Raw genomic sequence first — 17871 nt, forward strand, 5'->3', positions numbered from 1 at the left:
CCTGGCAGCGGCCCCACCACAGATGACGGATCAGAAAGGCGACATCTCACTTTTGAGGACTTCCAATTTCCCTAGATTCATGCTGCACACATCCCAAGTTCCCACCATTAGTAGATTTTTGCGGATGTTTCTTGTCATTTGGGTGGTGCTCCGTCAGCAAATGCAGGCCTGAAGACTTTACTCCATCCAATCATTACTGTCAACTCTACTTTGAGAAGGCAGCACTTCCTCAGTCCTATTTTGAGTGCCCTCCAGCCTGAGGACCTCATCTTCCGGCAGTAGTTCTGACAATGTTCCATTCATTAGGCCTTTAGTGTCTGTCAATGTTTTGATGCTGTGCATAAGGTTTTCAGCAGGTACTTCCACCAAAGTGGACAGTTCATTCCCTCAAAGTGGCTAATTCTCCCAGAAGGAGAAAACTTAGTAACATCTTTTAAGTTTAAAAACGTCTTCCAGGACAAAAGATCCAGAATGCAGATGACTTCATCAATCACTCCTACTTGCTTGATAGTTGAACAGATTCAACTGTTTTGTTGTTGCTTTTTGAGTCATGATTTGGGGTTGCCCTTTGTGGTCCCTGTCCTGTGCAGAGGTAGTTCACTGTTCACTGGGATTAAAGACAAATCAAGACATTATCTGGGCTCTTCTTATATTTAGCATGCGCTTAGCAGTCTCCTCACAGAATCCCTTTTGTGATGGACTTCTCTCTGATACCACAAAAAAGAAAAAAGAATGCCTTCACTCATCTAATATTTGAAAGAGATCAACCAAGGAACCTGTTGGGAATACATATATTCAGGTTCCATGGCTTCTTGGTTAGATAATCAGAAGACAAGGCTTTTGGATGGTGCTAGCTCATGTCCCTATGGAAACTTCTCTGAGCGGAGGGGCCATGCTATAGCCTCAGCTTTACTGAGGTTTTTGTGAGGAATAGGCATTTGAAGATAATCTCTGTATCTTTTTCTCTTAATAAATCATTTTATTGGGGCTCATACAACTCTTATCACAATCCGTACATACATCAATTGAGTAAAGCACCCTTATACATTCATTGCCTTCATCATTCTCAAAATTCGCCTTCCACTTGGGTTCCTAGAATCAGCTCATTGAACTTATGCCCAATAAATTACTCAGCCAAAAAATTTCATTTATTTCTCAAACTTTTTGGTGTTGGCTGCTGTTGAATTGCTCTGACTTGTGGCGGCCGATGTACAGTACAGGGAAACACCCAGAGTCCTGCATCGTCCTCGAAATTGTTATGTCAGAGCCCATTGCTGCAACCTGGATGCCAATCCATCTCATTGAGGGGCTTTCTCTTTTCACTGTCCCTCTACGTTACCAAGCGGTGTCCTTTCCCAGCATGTCTCTCCTGGAAGCATGCCCAATATACGTGAGACAGACATCTCACCATCCTTGCTTCTAAGGAGCATTCTGGCTGTATGTTTTTCCAAACACAGATCTCTTCATTCTTCTGGCAGTCCATTGCACTTTCAATATTCTTCACCAGTTGTGTTAATCTGGGTAGACTAGAGAAACAAATTCATAGACACCTACTCACATGTAATAAAAAAGAGGTTTTTATACAAGAGCAATTGAACATTGAGAAAATTTCCCAGCTCAGTCCAGATCCAGTCCATAAGTCCGATATTAGCCCAGATGTCCGATATCAATCTAGAAAGTCTTCTTCTGACTCACGAAACACAGGCAATGGTGCTGAATGCAAGAAGATCACCAGCCACTGGATGGGAAGTCTTGTGGGCCCAGTGGCGTTGTAAGCATCTCAGCACTGGCAAGGTGTCCATGTGGCTTCTTCAGCGCCTGAAGTCTGGCTCCATCAGCCTCTCTCCATGTGTGTTATCCATAGGATGTCTCCCAGGGAGTGAGCAGTGAGAGAGGTGTCTCCCGTCTCCAAGGAGGAAAATACAGGAGTTTCCAGAATTCTCAGGAAAAGGCCATGCCCACACAGAAGCCTCACTGGCTATGATCCAACTGACAGACTAGACTCCACCCCTTCACTCTTAATCCTGTCAAGTCCCAAATTGACACCAGATTATGTAACTATCATACCGGCCTAAAATTTAGTACCAGAAAAATATGATTTTCTCTCGAAAGCTCTGCATGCCGTATCAGACCTTCATAATTGGAGCTGAGAGGCCACAGGTGATGGTGACAAGAGCCTGTTTTGGAGCATGCTGGTCTTGGTTCCCAGCCTGACTCAGCCTCTTACTGAGTGATCCTCCGCCATTTGCGTCATTGTTCTGAATCCCGAATTCCTCATCTCATTTCCTCATTCCTGTCATAGTGGTGTGAGTGGGAATACTTGGATGTAAAGTACCTAGTTTACTGTAGGTTCTAAACACATGTGGGTTGTTATTACAAAATCCATTGTGCCCAGGGAGGAACTGGGGAGTTTATAACAACGAGTATAAGAAAGAAGAAAATGTGCTACAATTATGGTGATGGTTGTACAACTCTTCCTAATATGATTGAACTAATGAGTTCTATGATGTGTGAATTATAAAACAATGAAACTGTCAAAAATCCATGTGTCCAAATGTTCAGTTAGAATAAGTGTCCAAATGCAGTGTCTCCTCCCCCTTTTTTTCATGGTTACTAGCTCAATGTTCTTTATTTTGGAAAGATTTCTGACTCTGCTTTCATCTTTATTTTAATTGTCCTATCTGTTTATCTTAATACTCTAGATTGCCTCAGATCTTCTTTGGTGCGATGTGTGGAGAAGAAATAAAGCTGAACACTAAATCCTAATCATCCCATACCATTCTAATTTCCTTATCAGATCCCAACTCCAGCTTGACCAAGTGGTTGTTGCTATGTGCTTGGGCAAGTCATTGCTGTAGCCTTGGTTGCTTCTTGGGAGGCAGGCCGCCGTGTGGTTTCACTGTGTCTTCCTCTTAGTCTGCCGACCTCCAGTGGCCATTTCCCCTGTCCATGGAATACACACAGAGCCCCAGGTCTGATGCTAGTACCTGGTGAGACTGTGGCAACATGGACTGGAGAACTTGGTGGTCAAATGGGTCTGGGGTCAGGCTCCCCTTGCCACAGTGAGAGAGAAGTAGCCACTCCTTGGTATGGAGGGGAGAAAGGAGGAGAGACTTATTCTGGCAGAAATGATTGCTCCAAACCTTACTCTGAGAACTTTGTGACTTGCTTGCAAGTCCCCTTCTTGGAGAAGGAAGGAATGCAGGTCCTCTGGGCATGTGTCCTTATCCACAGTGTCTTGTTTCCTTAGTGCCGCTGTCACCAAACACCACACATGCACGGCTGCAGCAGACAGACTTTCCTTTCCCTCACAATTTGGGAGGTTCGAAATTGGAATTCAGGGCACTGGCTCCAGGGGAAGGTTCTCTCTGTTGGTTCTCAAAGCGGATCCCTTGTTGCCATTTCTGTAGCCCTTCTGTTCCATGGTTTAGTGATGTGTCTTTTGCCCATTGCTCTGTGCCTAACCTACTCTTTTTTTTATATCTCCAAAGTTGATTAGGTGTAGAATACATCCCACACCCATCAGGCCTCATTAGCACTAACAAAGAACACCTGATTCCAGATGGGATTCCACCCACAGGTAAACTCACTGCCACCCTGTTGATTCTAACTCGTTGTGACCCTAGATGAACCCCCTGTGGGTTTCCTAGACTGTAATTCTTTATAGGAGTAGAAAGACTCCTCTTTTTCCTGAGGATCAGCTGCTGGATTTGAACTGCTGGCCTTGTGGTTAGCAGTCTAATGTGTAACCATTATGCCACCAGGGCTCCCTATCCACAGGTTTAGGAGTTAGGCTTCCAATATGCATGTGGGGGATATAATTTCATCCATAATACATATCATCCATGATACGTATCATCTCACTCCTATCCCTTGCCCCAAAGTTTCCCCTTCTCTGTTCAATTTTTGGTTGAGTTGAAGATGTAGCTTTCTGGATGTGCACCTGGGAAGAGGTGTTCTTCTGAGCTGGAGGCAGGAATGGAAACCATCGTCTTGGGAACCCACCAGTCTCTCCCTCCCTCTATGTCTCTCTCTTATCATTAAGCCTGCCCCCCCTCTTTTTTTTTTTTAGGTTTTGAGATTTGGTCCACATTTTCTCCAGGAGGAAAAAAAATACAAGATCAGAGGAGGGAATTATATTAAGGGAGCTTAATTTCTGATCTTGAAAATTCCAGATTGAGGAAGACTATGGATGTTAATGAAAGCGCCAATCCACTTGCAGCATCCCCATTCAGAGTAAGCCTTCATTGAACTCTCTCAGACCATCCATTAGGGATAGAATTAGTCTTGCCCTCAGACAGACTGCATTGCAAAGGGCATTACTGCAGATAGAGTTAGGTAAAAGTGAACATATCATCATTTCTTTTCCATTTTGATCTATTTTTAATTTGTCTTGATTTCTGTTATCTTCTGCTTTCTTTTGGATTGCGGTTCCTCTGTCTTTTATTTTGATGTTGTCGATTTTTGTATGATTTTCACACTTGATCTTAGCCAAAAGGCCGAGAAGCGATTTTTTGGTATGATTTTCTTGACATGAAATCCTGGATAGGGATGTAGAGACAGTCACTAGATGAACAGCTCCTTAGGGATGTGACAGCGGAAGTTGGGGAGGAGCGGGGAGCTCATAATAATGGGTACAAGAATGAAGAAAACATTCTAAAACTGAAAAAAAGAAAAAGAAATGAGAAAATCCTGGGGCGGGGAGGGCTCCCCACCTGCATTGCCCATCATTCTCTGGGAGCCGCTCCTCTGGGGCCGACGTTCCCCTACAGCACCCACGTTGCCTGGCTGCATGGCCCTCCCACAGAACATGCTTTGCATACGGCTGTCAAACTTTGATTCGATGGTACTTCCTGTGGTGCAAACGTCAAGCTCCTCCCTTATTTGATTTCTTCCTTTCCTCTTTTTTTTTTTAAACCCAAAGCAAAACTACCTTGGCTGCCCAACGTGACTCTGGCATCCAGGAAGTGAATTGTGGGCATGAAGTGGCTGGTAACGGCTGCCTGGCCCCAGCGAGCACCCTCTTGTTGGCTGAGTCTCTTCCTGGGAGGACGGCGTCCACCTGAAGGCTGCAGGCAGTGCCCCTTGTGCCAGTCAGAGCCACACACCCAGTAAGAGACTGGGCCCTGCTGGTGAGTGCTGGTGTTTCCTGGAGACCAGGCGTATGGCCACCACTGTGCAGACTCCATTCTGCGTGGGAGGAGAGGGTCTAGACACTCTGGGACAGGGGGAGGGGGAGGCGAGAGAACAGGATCATCTCGAGTCACTTGCTTTCTCATTTCTTCCATTATTCCAGTAAGTGCTCAAATAAGGAAGATGAAGTAAGCATTTCTAATTTTCTTTAGATGAAATATGCGGCAAAATCTTACTGGATCTCCATGTGGTTTTTATGGGGAAACATGAATCACAGAGAGCTTGCGTTCAGTTTAAGGAAAGGTTCTGACGGTGGATTTTTAGAGGTGTCTATTTTATGAACTCAGGAACAGGACTCTGAAGCATGTTTTAAAGTTATTCACATGCTCACGAAAGCATCCTCCGGCTTGGATTTTGATTCGCAGGTGTTGAGCCTCTGACAGGAGCCCTCGTGGTGTAAGAGTTTACCCATTGGACTGCTAACCGCAAGGTCAGTAGTTCTAACCCCACAGTCTCTTCTTGGCAGCAAGAGAAGGCTGCCTGCTCTTGTAAACATTTGCAGACTTGGAACTCACAGGGAAGTTCTGTTTTGTCCTATAGGGTTGTTATCAGTTGGAATTGACTTGATGGCAGTGAGCGAGCTTCTCCTAGGGAATAGGCTGAAGCTGTCTTCAAGATCTTGTGGGGGAGTTCTGCTCCGGGGCGACAATGAGTCTGAACTGACTCTAGGGCAGTGGGTTTAGTTTTCTGAATGAGCACGAATCAGGAATGGCAAGTGGTAGCCCCAAGCACAATCTCTTCCCTGCGGGCTCACAGACCCTGGTCTGTGAGGAAATTGAGATGTAGTGAAGACCATTTTGGCCCGATCCCCCGTAGCCATTTGAGGTGCTAACTTCTGGTCCAAGAAGAGGTTGTGGTGTGTAATGGTGTAGGAGGACTGTTTTATTGCTCAGGACAGGCTTCCAGGGGTAAGCAAACAAACACACCGGTGTCAACACTCACAGGCGCATCTCTGATTTGGTTAGGCAGCGGGCTGCTAACAGCGAGGCCAGCAATTCAAAACCAGCGGCAACTCTGGGAGCAAGACAAGATGTTCTTCTCCCTTAAAGAGTCAACAGTCCCGGAAACCCACAGGGGCAGGTCTACCCAGACCTCAAGGGTCGTGATGAGTGGGAATCGATTCCATGGCAGCCAGTTAGGTTTGGTTTTGGAGAACAGAATAACTTAGCAGGGGGTCACGTTGAAACCACAAACGCTAGTCTGGTGAGGGGGAGTCTTTGCCTCGCTGCGACTTCCTCAAAATCTGCCTGACAACTCCAAGAGCCTTGAGCCTAGCTCAGAGCGACTCCGAGTTTTTGTTTGGACTCCGTGTAGAAGGTGGGGGCAGGGCTGCTTGCTGCTCCTCAGTCACTCTGTCACTGTGCAAGTGACTTCCCGTGGCTGGGAGATCCTGGATTCCCCTGGAACTGGTGCGGGGGGGGGGGGGGGTGAGCAGGGAGGTGCTTAAAGTGTTTGTTTGGGGGCCTGGCACCTGGCTGCCCTCTGCTCTGTGACCGTGCCCTGAGCAGCCCCTGAGCTATGCAGCCTGGGAAAATCACCCCAATCTCTCCCTTCCTCGTTTCAAACACTTGTCACGTGGGTGACCCCCCTAGAGGCAGTCGGGTTTCCAAAGACAACCTCAGGAGGCACTGTCTAAGGACAGCGTGTATAGGGATCTGAGATACGCATTCTCCCCAGAGCTCCACCCCGCCCCCCACTGTCTCCTCCTTCACTCCCCTCTCAGTTTCTCTTTTATTCTTTTACGCAGAGGCCCTTCCAGTCAGAGGTGACAGCGTTTGGGCTTTGGGGTCCTTAACCCGGGTTGAATGATTCTAGAACACACCTGTGGGAAATGTCTTCTCTCTTTCTCGCTGCCTTCTTCCCTCTGTCTTGTGAAGCCCCCTGAACCAAAGGTGCAGGGTTCAACCGAGCACCCCTCTCCCGCTGCGTGGACACCAGGCCCAGACAGCGTCTGCCATGGTGGGGTGGCCGTTGCAGAGTCTCCTGCAGAGTTTAAAGAGTTTCCAGAGCGTTTCGAATGATCTCTGCAGTTTGTGACTTCCAGGCAAGAGCGCAGATGAAAATGGAAATGAAATGGCTCAGACTTTTAGGTCTTAACTATAGAAAGGAAGAAGTGACTGCAACTGTCCCGTTGTGGGGGGGTGGGGGAGGAGGATTGTGGCAAGGTCTGGAGGAACCTCCCCCCACACCCCCCTTGCTCCTTGATCTGCAGGGAAATGAAGTTGGTTTTAAAGTCTGGAGGGGAAAAGGTCTCCGAGGTAGGCGATTTGATCCCCTCCTCCCCAGTCAAGCTTGTGTTATCACTCTCTTTAGCTCACGCCAGCCTTTACAGAGGCTGCTCACACAAGGAAAGAGCTGCAAGTTTACAGCTTGATGGCTGCTAGGGCGGCCCCAGGAGTGCCGAGAGGGTGTGTGTGCGCCACATCAGCTGGTGGTGGTGCAGAATGAGCGCGCCTCTCCTTGGAGCTGCTGCAGGAGAGCCCGTGACCAGAGAAGCCCCTGACCCAGTCCGACTTTGTTTTTGTCTTCAATAACCAGATGCTCTTTCTTTCCTGACTGCGTGAAACAAAACAAAACAACACCCTCCAACCAACAAATTATATCCAGCCTCGGCTGCCTATCAGTCTCTGCCATTTATGTGTCCCATCTTCTGTGCCTCTCTGAGCCTCAGTTTCCCCACCTGTGAAAAGGGGCTACGTTGACCTACCCTGTCTATCCACGAGTGATCAATGGCAGTTAAAATAAGGGTCCTTACATGAAAAAAAAAAAAGACTCCTTACATGAAGGTTGTCTGTCTGCTGCCTGTTCCCGTATTTACAGCCTCTCAATCTGTCCTGTAGTGCCGAGGTTCGATGGTATCCGTGTGGGTGGGCTTTGGCAATGTGAAAATATGTGGAACCCCACAGATAGGTTCATGCCATCTCTCACCCCCTTTCTTATCCCTCCTTCCCTCCCCTCCCCTCCAAATGCCAATACGTGGTACAGGGAGGGAGGGAGAAGGCAGCCTTTGGGAGAACGTGGCTGCACGGTAGGTCTGCTGGAGCAGGGGGCAGAGGGCAGAACCAACCAAAGGCATGCGAGTCCCTGGCTCTTGAGGGATCAGGGGCATCGGGCAGTGGTGTGAAGCTGGCCATGAGCATGGCTGTGCTAGGCGGTGAGCATCCTTTTCCTCCCTAGAAACTGAACCCCAGTTGGATCCCCATCCGGAGGATGCAGCCATTCTGAGAGAGAACAACTAGTCAGTCACTAGTTAACGAGTAGAGGTGAAACGAGGTTCAAGATGTGTGCCTCATGAGACAGAGGGTAGCCCAGGGTCTACTCGTGAAGGGTCCTGATTGTCTTGTTGAAGACGTGACATTTCCTCTACACTTAACGGGAAGGTAGGAGTGTCTTGGAGCCGGCAGGCGCCGTGATGGGAACTGTTGCCTTGCTCTTCTTTCTGTGGGAATGCAGTGCAGGGGCGGGAGGTGGGAACCAGGCGCTGTCTGGAGGCCTGGGAGTCATGAGGGGCACAGACCAGCTCCTTCCTTCTTCACCTTGGTTCTAGGGGCCTTTTATGATCGCTCCTTTCCTCTCAAAGGAAGACAAGTCATTCCTTCCTCTGCAGTTGGAAAGCTCTCTTTCAAAATGGAAAGCACTGGCTCGTCCTTATTTATGGCTTGTGGGCTGACAGTCTTTGGCACTGTTTTCCCAAAGAGCTTGTGAATGAATAGTTAGGTTAATTTGTTGTTGCAAAACTGCCTGATGGGTGATCTGTTAGTGTTTGTTAAATGAGTGGCTGAATGAGGCAGCATGGTGGTAGTGGGAAGGGGAAGGAGCGTGACCATTGGAAAAAGAATTAATGAATGATTGGTTGTAGAAGAGAGGGAAAGGGAGGCACGGACCAGAGGGGACTTGGCAAAAAAGTGAAATGAATCAAAACGTCTTATATGAACCTCTCGGTGATGACATTCAGTGATATCCAGCATGAAAGGAAAAACAATTGTTTTTGAGGCAGAAAGATAACATCAGAATTAGACATGAATTTTAAAAATTTTAAAAAACCTATTCAACTCCTTCCATAGACGAAGCATCCTTCCAGGTGTTGGTGGTTCTCAGGGAAGGGCTCAGGGATCGCGAGTGGTTGAGCTTCTCTTGAGAAAGAGACAGGCGACCATAACAGAAGTTGAGCAAAGTCATACGGTAGATGGGAGGACAGGGCTGGCCACCGCTCCCTGAGGGGCAGGGATGACCCCTTGGGATTTGGGGATGGATTTTGAGGTTTCCAAAGCAAAAAAGGGCGCAGCAATGGGAATATTCTGGACTATTTAGAGGACAGGGAAAGGTTCTCCATGGCTCTAGAGAAAAGACTAGGTGGGGATTGGTGTGTGGTGAGGTAGGCCCGGTTGGAGTACCTTGCTCAGGGGGTTAGATTTCCTTCTTGTAGTTAACAAGAGATGAGAAGATATGTCTAAGCAGAAAGGTGGGGGTTAAGGGGTTATGGTTAGATGTAGTTTTAGAAAGACAATGTCAGCTATACAGGGGGCTGGCCCGGATGAGACTGAGGCAGGGTGACCCCTTTGTAGGCTGTTGCAATGAATTAGGCTTGTGTGGGATTTAAGGCATGCACTTGGTGGGGCAGATGACGGTCAGAGAGGATTTAAGAGAGGGTAGATTGAGGGGGCAAGACACTGGACTTTCTGAACCAGGGCCTGGGAGAAAGGAGACAGCCTGCAGGCCATCTGCATATTGAAAGTGCTCTGGGTTTAAGAAGAAACGTTTCAGTTAAGGACTCCAGAGAACTTTTGCTATGTCTGGTTATGTCTACCTAGCACTATTGCTAAACTGGTGTGGTGACCCGGTCTGACCTTCTTTGGTTGCATGAGGAGGGTGGAGAATCCATGTCTCCACCAACCCAAGGTCAACTGCCACGCGCAGAAGTCAGACAAACCTCCACCCTCCATCGTTCTTCCCCTGATTCAGCCGTCCTCTGACCCCACTGCTGTCTCCGGTCATTAGATGCAATGACCACACAGAACTCACGCACAAGACTCACAGTTGTGAGCACTCGTTAGGAAAGCGAACAGGTTACCGCAAGCTAGGATCGGAACACGTTGAGGATGCCGCCATGGGTCTGATGGTCTCCTGAGCTCATCGTCTTGGTGCTGCGGCTCTGCTGGCCCACAGGGTTGCTTGCCTCAGCCCCTGGTCCCAGTGGCAGCACGGCTTGTCACTCCAGCGGGCTCCGCTGCCGGTTCTTCCTCGAAGGCCCCGGGAATTCTCCGCCCTGCTCCTAAGTTGGCTGTCTATACGCAAAGGAATGGCAGCCAGGACTGCGCCCTCCCCTCTGTTAGGGTTGCACCACTGGATTTGGGTCGTCTCACGCAAAGATTTGGTGGGAGTTACAGAGACACGGCCAGAAGGACGTAGGAGGAAGTTTCAACTTCACCACACAGGTGCATTACGAAAAACTCAAACGAGAGACTTTAAAATATTCATTTACTTAAAAAATAATAATAAACGACAAGGACATAAATGACATTTCAAATGAACACGATCTTCTCCAAAATCGAACAAAATCGGTAGTTTTCCTTGCAGTTACCTGTCCCGTCTGGGCCAGTGGAACCTCAAGGAGGTGGTAATGCATGTAGCATGACACTCCGGACATAAGAAGAAGCAAAACAGCATAGCCACGCTGCGCTGGTGGTGGTGGCATCGGCTGAAAAAGGAACATGGACACGTTGCGCAACAAGATGAATTAGGTTTAAAAAAGGTTGAATTGGTAAATGTTTTGATACGTGCATTTTTCATCACAATATAAAACAACAAGGGTGGGGGTAGGTGCGGACAAAAGCACTTGAAAAGTTACGTGAGGAGCCCTGGGAGCACCATGGGTAAGGGTTCCACTGCTAACTGAGAGGTGGGCAGTTCGAATCTGCCCTGTGGCTCTGTGGAGACAGACCGGCAAACCTCTTTGATAAAAACACGGACTGGGAGAACCCAGGGGCCGGCCGGACTCCGTCCATGGTATGTGTCCGCATCGACTCCATTGTGCAGTGATAACAAAGCAAAACGCTGAGGGGCCTCCGAAAGTTCATGGAAAAATGGAATTGAAAGATAAGGGAATTTCTCCACGAACTTTTGGAAAGCCCCTTGTATACACATGAGGATATGTGGCCCAGCTTCTGGAAGTACCCCATCTTGCTCCAGGGTTCCAGGTAGCTGTTGAATACAAGCAAAGGCATACATTTAGAACGAACCCCCCCAAACTCAGACTGACTACCATCCGTTCAATTTTGAGCCTCAGTGTAGAATAACTTACTGGACAGTCATCGTTTATGGACTGAAAGCTCGTTTTCTCCCTCAGAGCGGCTGGTGGTTTCGAATTGCAGACCCGAGTCGCCCACTACACTGCAGGGCTCCTAAAAATAGGACGATGGGGCAGCCCCCATCTCCCTCTCCCCCGCTGCCCCGCCTGCCCCAGCTCTGCTTCTGCTGCACTGGGCTTGCTCAGAGCGCTGCCGCTGCCTCCCTCTAGCCGCCATCACGATCATCTACCCGGACCTCGTCAGCCACGATGAGCTGTTCTCCGACATCTGCAAGATCCGGGGAATCGCAGAAGGGCTGCGTCTGGAAGTGGAGGGGAAGATGGTGGGAAGGACAGGAGGTAAGTAAGATCGATGACTCGCTCATTGGTGGCAGTGCCTCAGCTGAAGGCCCCAATGGCGGTGGAACAGAACGCACCGTGGTCACCAGTGTTGATATTGTCGCGAGCCATCACTTGTAGGAAACCAGCTTCACAAAAGAAGTCTACGAGAAGTACATCAAAGACGACATGAAATCAGTCAAAGGCAAACGTGAAGAGCAGAAACCGGAGAGTAAAGACTTTTATGACAGGGGCTGCAGAACAAACCAGGCACATCCTTGCAAATTTCCAAAACAACCAGTTCTTTCTTGGTGAGAACATGAATCCGGATGGCACGGTTGCTCTGCTGGACGACCGTGAAGATGGTGTGACTGCGTATATGACCTTCTTTCAGGAGGGCTGAGAGATGGAGACATGTTAACAGGGTGGGCAACTCACGACCGATCTCCTCTCATCCTGACCGCTGTTCATCCCATCACACCAGGACTTAGACAAACAGAACTGATGTCATCGAGAGCTCTCCATTTACTTTTGACCTTCATTTATTTGCAGCGGAGGCATTTGTTTTAAGGGTGAAAAAACACAAGACATGTCGTGTAGGTTGTCTAAAAATAAAATGCATGTCAACTCACTGAGAATACCTCCTGGTTGAGGATCAGTAAACTAAATTCACCTTGTAGTGCTCCTGGAGAAGCCAGAGCCACGTGTAGACTGCTACACTGTGAGGCTGTCTCCAGAGGCCTGCTACAGCTGAACTACAGGGGTCCGAATAGAGACAAGAGTCCAAAGGCTTAATTTTGAGTTTAAATAAAAGGAGCCACCATGTTCTCAGCGGTGCCAGCATCTGGAGTGGATTCTTTTTAAAAAATCTATTTATTTATTTTTAATTTTATTGGGGGCTCGTACAACTCGTATCACAATCCATACATACATCCATTGTGTCAAGCACATTTGTACATTTATTGGCCTCATCATTTTCTAAACATTTGCTTTCTACTTGAGCCTTTGGTATCAGCTCCTCATTTTCCCCCTCCCTCAGGAATCCTTGATAATTTATAAATAATTATTATTTTGTCATGTCTTGCACTGTCTGACTTCTTCCTTCACCCACTTTTCTGTTGTCCGTCCCCCAAGGAGGAGGTTATATGTAGATCCTTGTGATTGATCCGCCCTTTCTATCCCACCTTCCCCCCACCCTCCAGTATAGCCATGAAGTGGATCCGTGAGCATTTCATCACCTACAAATGGAAGAGATTATCAAAAGAATAAGGAGACTAATACAATTGGGAAACAACAACAGAAAAGTGGGTGAAGGGAGACGTCGGACAGGGCAAGATATGACAAAATAATAATTTATAAATTATCAAGGGTTCATAGGGAGGGGGGAGCATGGAGGGAGGGGGAAAAATGAGGGCCTGATGCCAGGGGCTTAAGTGGAGAGCAAATGCTTTGAGAATGATGAGGGCAATGAATGTGCAAATGTGCTTTACACAATTGATGCATGTATGGATTGTGATAAGAGTTGTATGAGCCCCTAATAAAATGATTAAAAAAGGAAAACAAACAAACAAACAAAAAACATTGGGCAATAACAACAATAACAACAAAACAAGGCGTGCTAGGGACAAGCGGGCTTCAGGTGTTTTCTCTTATTCCTGGTTCTTCCACGTGCTTCCCACTTCCCCTGGTCTCGGGGGTGTCTGTATTTTAAAATGCGTTGGAAACCACCGAGGTCTTTTCCGACAGTGAAGAAAGCAGGCCCATGTTTCCCGCCCAAACCAGACTCACTACCAGGGAGTCGTTTTCAGCTCCTGTTTCCAGAAGGTTCCCACTGGTGTGTCTCCCTGCGTCTGCCTGGCCCCAACCCGGAGCCTGGAGCCTGGAAGGTGGAGCAGTCCGGGCGGAGGGGGGCTGTGCTGGGGTCAAGGCTGCACACCGGGGGGTGGAGATTGACCCACTTGGGGAGGGGGCTCCCCAACCACACAGAGCAACTCAGTGCCCCCAGGGGGCCGGCCTTGGACCTGGCAGACCTGGGGGTGGGGATGGGGAGGTGCCACTGGTGGGCAGCAAACACCTGACAGCCGGTTTCTCTCTCCAGCTTATGCCCGTGTTGCTCGGGGTGCAGGAAGCCAGGGGCCGGAGTCCTGAAGCTGGGCGGGCGCAGCATGGAGCCCTCCTTGAGCAAGATGGAGTTCTTCCAGAAGCTGGGCTATGGCCAGGAGGACGTGCTCAGGGTGCTGGGCGCGCTGGGCGAGGGCGCCCTGGTCAACGACGTGCTGCGGGAGCTGATCCGGTCGGGCAGCCGGCCCGCGGCCCAGGAGCGGCCGGCGGGGCCCTTGCTCGTCCCTCGGGGTTCCTGTGGGGCCCCGGGAAGGCCAGGGGACGCCCCCGACAAGGATTGCGGAGGCCCGGCGGGGGCCCTGAGACCCATCGTCATCGACGGCAGCAACGTGGCCATGAGGTAGCCCCGTCACCGCGCAGGGCTCGGGGTGGGAGAGCCGGGGGCTCGGGGCTTGAGTGCGAGGCCCACCTCGTGGGAGCTGAGGGTGGGAGAGTGGGGTGTGTGTGTGTGGGGGGGCTCGTGGCCGGAGCTGGGGAGGTCTTAACGGGGCGGCAACCTCTCTGCGCCTCACTCCCTCCACCTGTAAGCGTTGCATGGCAGCGCCCTGGAAGGCAGCTGAAAGAATCTTAGCTGCTCAAAATGTTTAGGGAGAGCCCACCATGGTGCAGGTGAGACCTCACCCACCGCTGAGTGATGGAGCCCCCTGGGAGGCGGGCAGGGGGGCCAGGGACAGGCATGTCTCCTGCCAGGAGTCCGCCCCTAACCAGCTAAATGAAAAGCCACCGTTTCTTTCCCGACCAGATGGGCAAGGTCCTTGGCCTGCAGTGGGAGTCCTCCGTTTGGAGGTGGCCGTCGGGGGCTGGGGTTCCCTAGTTAAGCTTGAGAGATGTTCTTCGTGGCAGCGTGGTTACGCCTGCGAGTGCTAACCAAGAGGTCGGTGGCTGGAATCCCCCAGCTGCTCTGGAAATCTCACCGCCATGGAGTCCATTCGGACTCATGGAAGGAAACCCTTAGCGAGGGTCTCTGAGATTGGGCACGTTTGTCTCTAACAGTGGCTGGGAGAGTTGAACCTCCTACCCAACACTCCAACACCCTACAGCACCACCAGGGCTCTGTTGCAAAGCGCTATAGCAGGGGTTCTCAACCTGTGGGTCGCGACCCCTTTTGGGAGTCGAAAGACTTTCACAGGGGTGGCCCTATTCATCACAGTAGCAAAATTACAGTGATGAAGTAGCAACGAAAATAATTTTCTAGTTGGGGGTCACGACCACATGAGGGACTGTATGAAAGGGTCGCGGCATCAGGAAGGCCCAGAACCACTGCTCTCTAGGGAAGCTCTGCTTTGTCCTGTAGGGTCACAGGCAGTCGGACTCCCAGGGCTGTAATAAAAGGGCTGTGGTGATTCAGGGGTGGGATTCTTGCTTCCCATGCTGGAGAACCATCCAGATTTTGGTGGAGTTTCCAACAAAAATATGGAAGAAAGGCCTGGCGATCTACTTCCAAAAATCAGTCTAAGAAAAGGCGACAGCTCACTCCTGTGTGGGCTGCCATGTGTCTGTTTTGCTGGCCGTGACCAACACCAGCAGAGACAGTGGGGAGACAGTCCACTGTCCTCCCACCCAGCGTGAGTCACCGGCCCCACAGTGGTAGAACCTCTGCCACACCAGTGAGGGAAGAGGAACCTCTGACCAAAGGAGAGATATGGTCTGCTACTTGGTCTCATCACAGCATGCCGAGGGCACAGGCTTAGGAAACTTCCCAGTCCCTGCTCTAAGTATATGCACCTCCGCTGTCATATGCAGAGCCTTGGTGCAGGGTAGGAAACAGTGTCGTCAACATCTGTGGCTTTCCAGGGACTGGCCAGGCTCTGAGTTTATCCCAGCAGCATGTGGGCGCCGGCTGAGTTGGCTCCTGCCATTGTTCCCCGGCCAGACTCCCTTCCTGGGCGGTCTGATGGCAACAGTGGAGCCCTGTTTCCCTGACGGACCTGGTAGACTTGCTGTGTGTGCTACCCTGTAGGGGGGGGGGGTCTATAAACTCCGACTCCATTTAGCATCCCTGTAGGGTGAAAAAGGAGCTCCAGGGGCATAGTGGTTATGAGTTGGGATGCTATAGGTCATCGGTTCAAAATCACCAGCCACTCCAAGAAAGACAAGATGAGGCTTCCTACTCCTGTGAAGAATTACAGTCTTCGGAAACCCACAGAGGCAGTTCTACCCTGTTCTGGGAGTTGGAATTGCCTGACAGTGAGTTTCAGCCACTGGAAACCAAGGCACCCAGAGCAATGCCCCAGCACCCAAGTCCCATAGTCCCCAAGGGATCCAATCCGTCATATCCCTCGGGGGTGTGGGGGGGAGGTTCACAAATGTGGAGTTCACAAAGAATGGGAAGAAGAGGTCTTGTGGAATCTGACTGCGCTCTCTCACCCTGTAGTGAGAATCCGTGCTCTGATCTAGGGTCTGTTTCTAAGCACGGGTCCCTGCACCCTGCCCCGGGGCCCCTCCAACTACTCATGCAAAGGTCAGCTGCCCAAACTAACGGTGGTGGGGGGTGGCACCAAGAAACAAATGCCCGGTGAGCTGCTTCTGTTAAGATGACCACCAATCTGTAGGAAGTACGTGTCTAGAAAAGAATGATGTAACATATGTACAAATATGCCTGATACAATGGATGTATGGACTGTTATGGGTTGTAAGAGTCCCCAATAAAATGATCTTTTAATAAAAAAAGAAAAAGATGGCAGTCAAAAAATCCCTGTGGAGTCCTTCTGCTCTGTCCCCCATGGGGTGGCCGGAGGCTGGAACTGACTTGACAGCCACAGGTGTGGGTCTTTTTGGTTTTAACTTCCTGTCACGACAGCCGGGACTGTAAAGGCCCACCTTGCTCTGTGCCCTGTGGTCTGTTGTGAGCAGGTTTTTGTTTTGTTGTGTTTTTAAAAACATTTTACTGTGCTTTAGGTCCCAGCTTCTTAACCTGGGAGTCGAGACCCCTTTGGGGGTTGTGTAATTGAATGTGAGGGTCACGGAAAATTTGGCCACAGCGAGCCATTTCTGAACGCACAAGGACCAAAAATTAATTCAAAACCCAATGCGTCATGAATCCGTGGTGTCTCTGGCAACGCCTGTCTGTGTTTCTTAGGCGGAAAGGGGTTGAAAGTGGAAGCTGTTTAATTGGCCTTGCTTTCATTTTGATGAAAGTTTGCAGAGCAAATTCATTTTCAATCAGTAGTTCATCCCCCAATGATTCCTTGCCATTGATTGCAATTCCTACAATGTGTCAGTACTTTCCCAATTTCCTCTCTGGGTTCCCCATTTCAGTTCATCCGTTTCTCTGATCCTCCCTACCTTCTCATCTTTGGTTTTGGCAAATGTCACCCTTTTGATCTCGTGGAGTTGATTGTTCTAAAGAGCAACGTGCTTTGTGCGTGTTGTTTGCTTCTCAGCCCTGTCTGTGAGGAGGAGCTTCCTCAGCTCAGGTTTGAAGGTTGTCTGTCTCAGGGCAAGGGGCCCCCCAAGTTCCTCTAGGCCCTTTCAGAGCAGTAAGTCTGGTCTTTGTTCTCATTTTTCGTTTGAATTTTGTTATATATGTATATATTTTTAGCCATTCTCCCTGGGACCCGTCAATGGTCATCTCAGTCAGAATGGCCAGCAGTGGTAGCCGGGAATCATCTAGTTCTTCTGGTCTCAGGTTAGAAGAAGCTACAATTCATGTGGGCCATGGGAATTAGTTCTTGGACCTAATTGCTTCCTGGAATGCCAATTTTTTAAATCAAATTCTTATTATTTGGTCCTACCATTGGTTCAAAACCCAGGTCGAAGGACATTGAAGGCATTATCTGTCTCAACATGCTCTGAAAATTCTAGTTCTGTGATCCTTATTCTCTCGAGTGAGTTTTCCCCTTAGCATTCTCTCCTTAGGGACCACAGTGGTGTAGGAATTGTTATTGTGAAGGTTGCTTTTGGGATGGAAATGCCTGTGACTTTGGAATGGC

At 49.4% G+C, this 17871-nt stretch overlaps 1 protein-coding gene across 1 annotated transcript in view; it reads left to right on the top strand.

Moving 5' to 3' along the window:
• The first annotated feature begins 11062 nt into the window (after nucleotides 1-11062).
• ZC3H12D (zinc finger CCCH-type containing 12D) overlaps nucleotides 11063-17871 on the top strand; it is a 28558-nt gene continuing 21749 nt past the window's right edge. The window contains exons 1-4 of the mRNA XM_075554222.1: nucleotides 11063-11066; nucleotides 11657-11823; nucleotides 13021-13040; nucleotides 13944-14279. Of these exons, the coding sequence (XP_075410337.1) occupies nucleotides 11063-11066; nucleotides 11657-11823; nucleotides 13021-13040; nucleotides 13944-14279 (527 nt within the window). The remainder of the gene's footprint in view (nucleotides 11067-11656; nucleotides 11824-13020; nucleotides 13041-13943; nucleotides 14280-17871) is intronic.

This window comes from Tenrec ecaudatus, chromosome 7 (assembly GCF_050624435.1).
Source record: "Tenrec ecaudatus isolate mTenEca1 chromosome 7, mTenEca1.hap1, whole genome shotgun sequence".
Taxonomy (NCBI): Eukaryota; Metazoa; Chordata; class Mammalia; order Afrosoricida; family Tenrecidae; genus Tenrec; species Tenrec ecaudatus.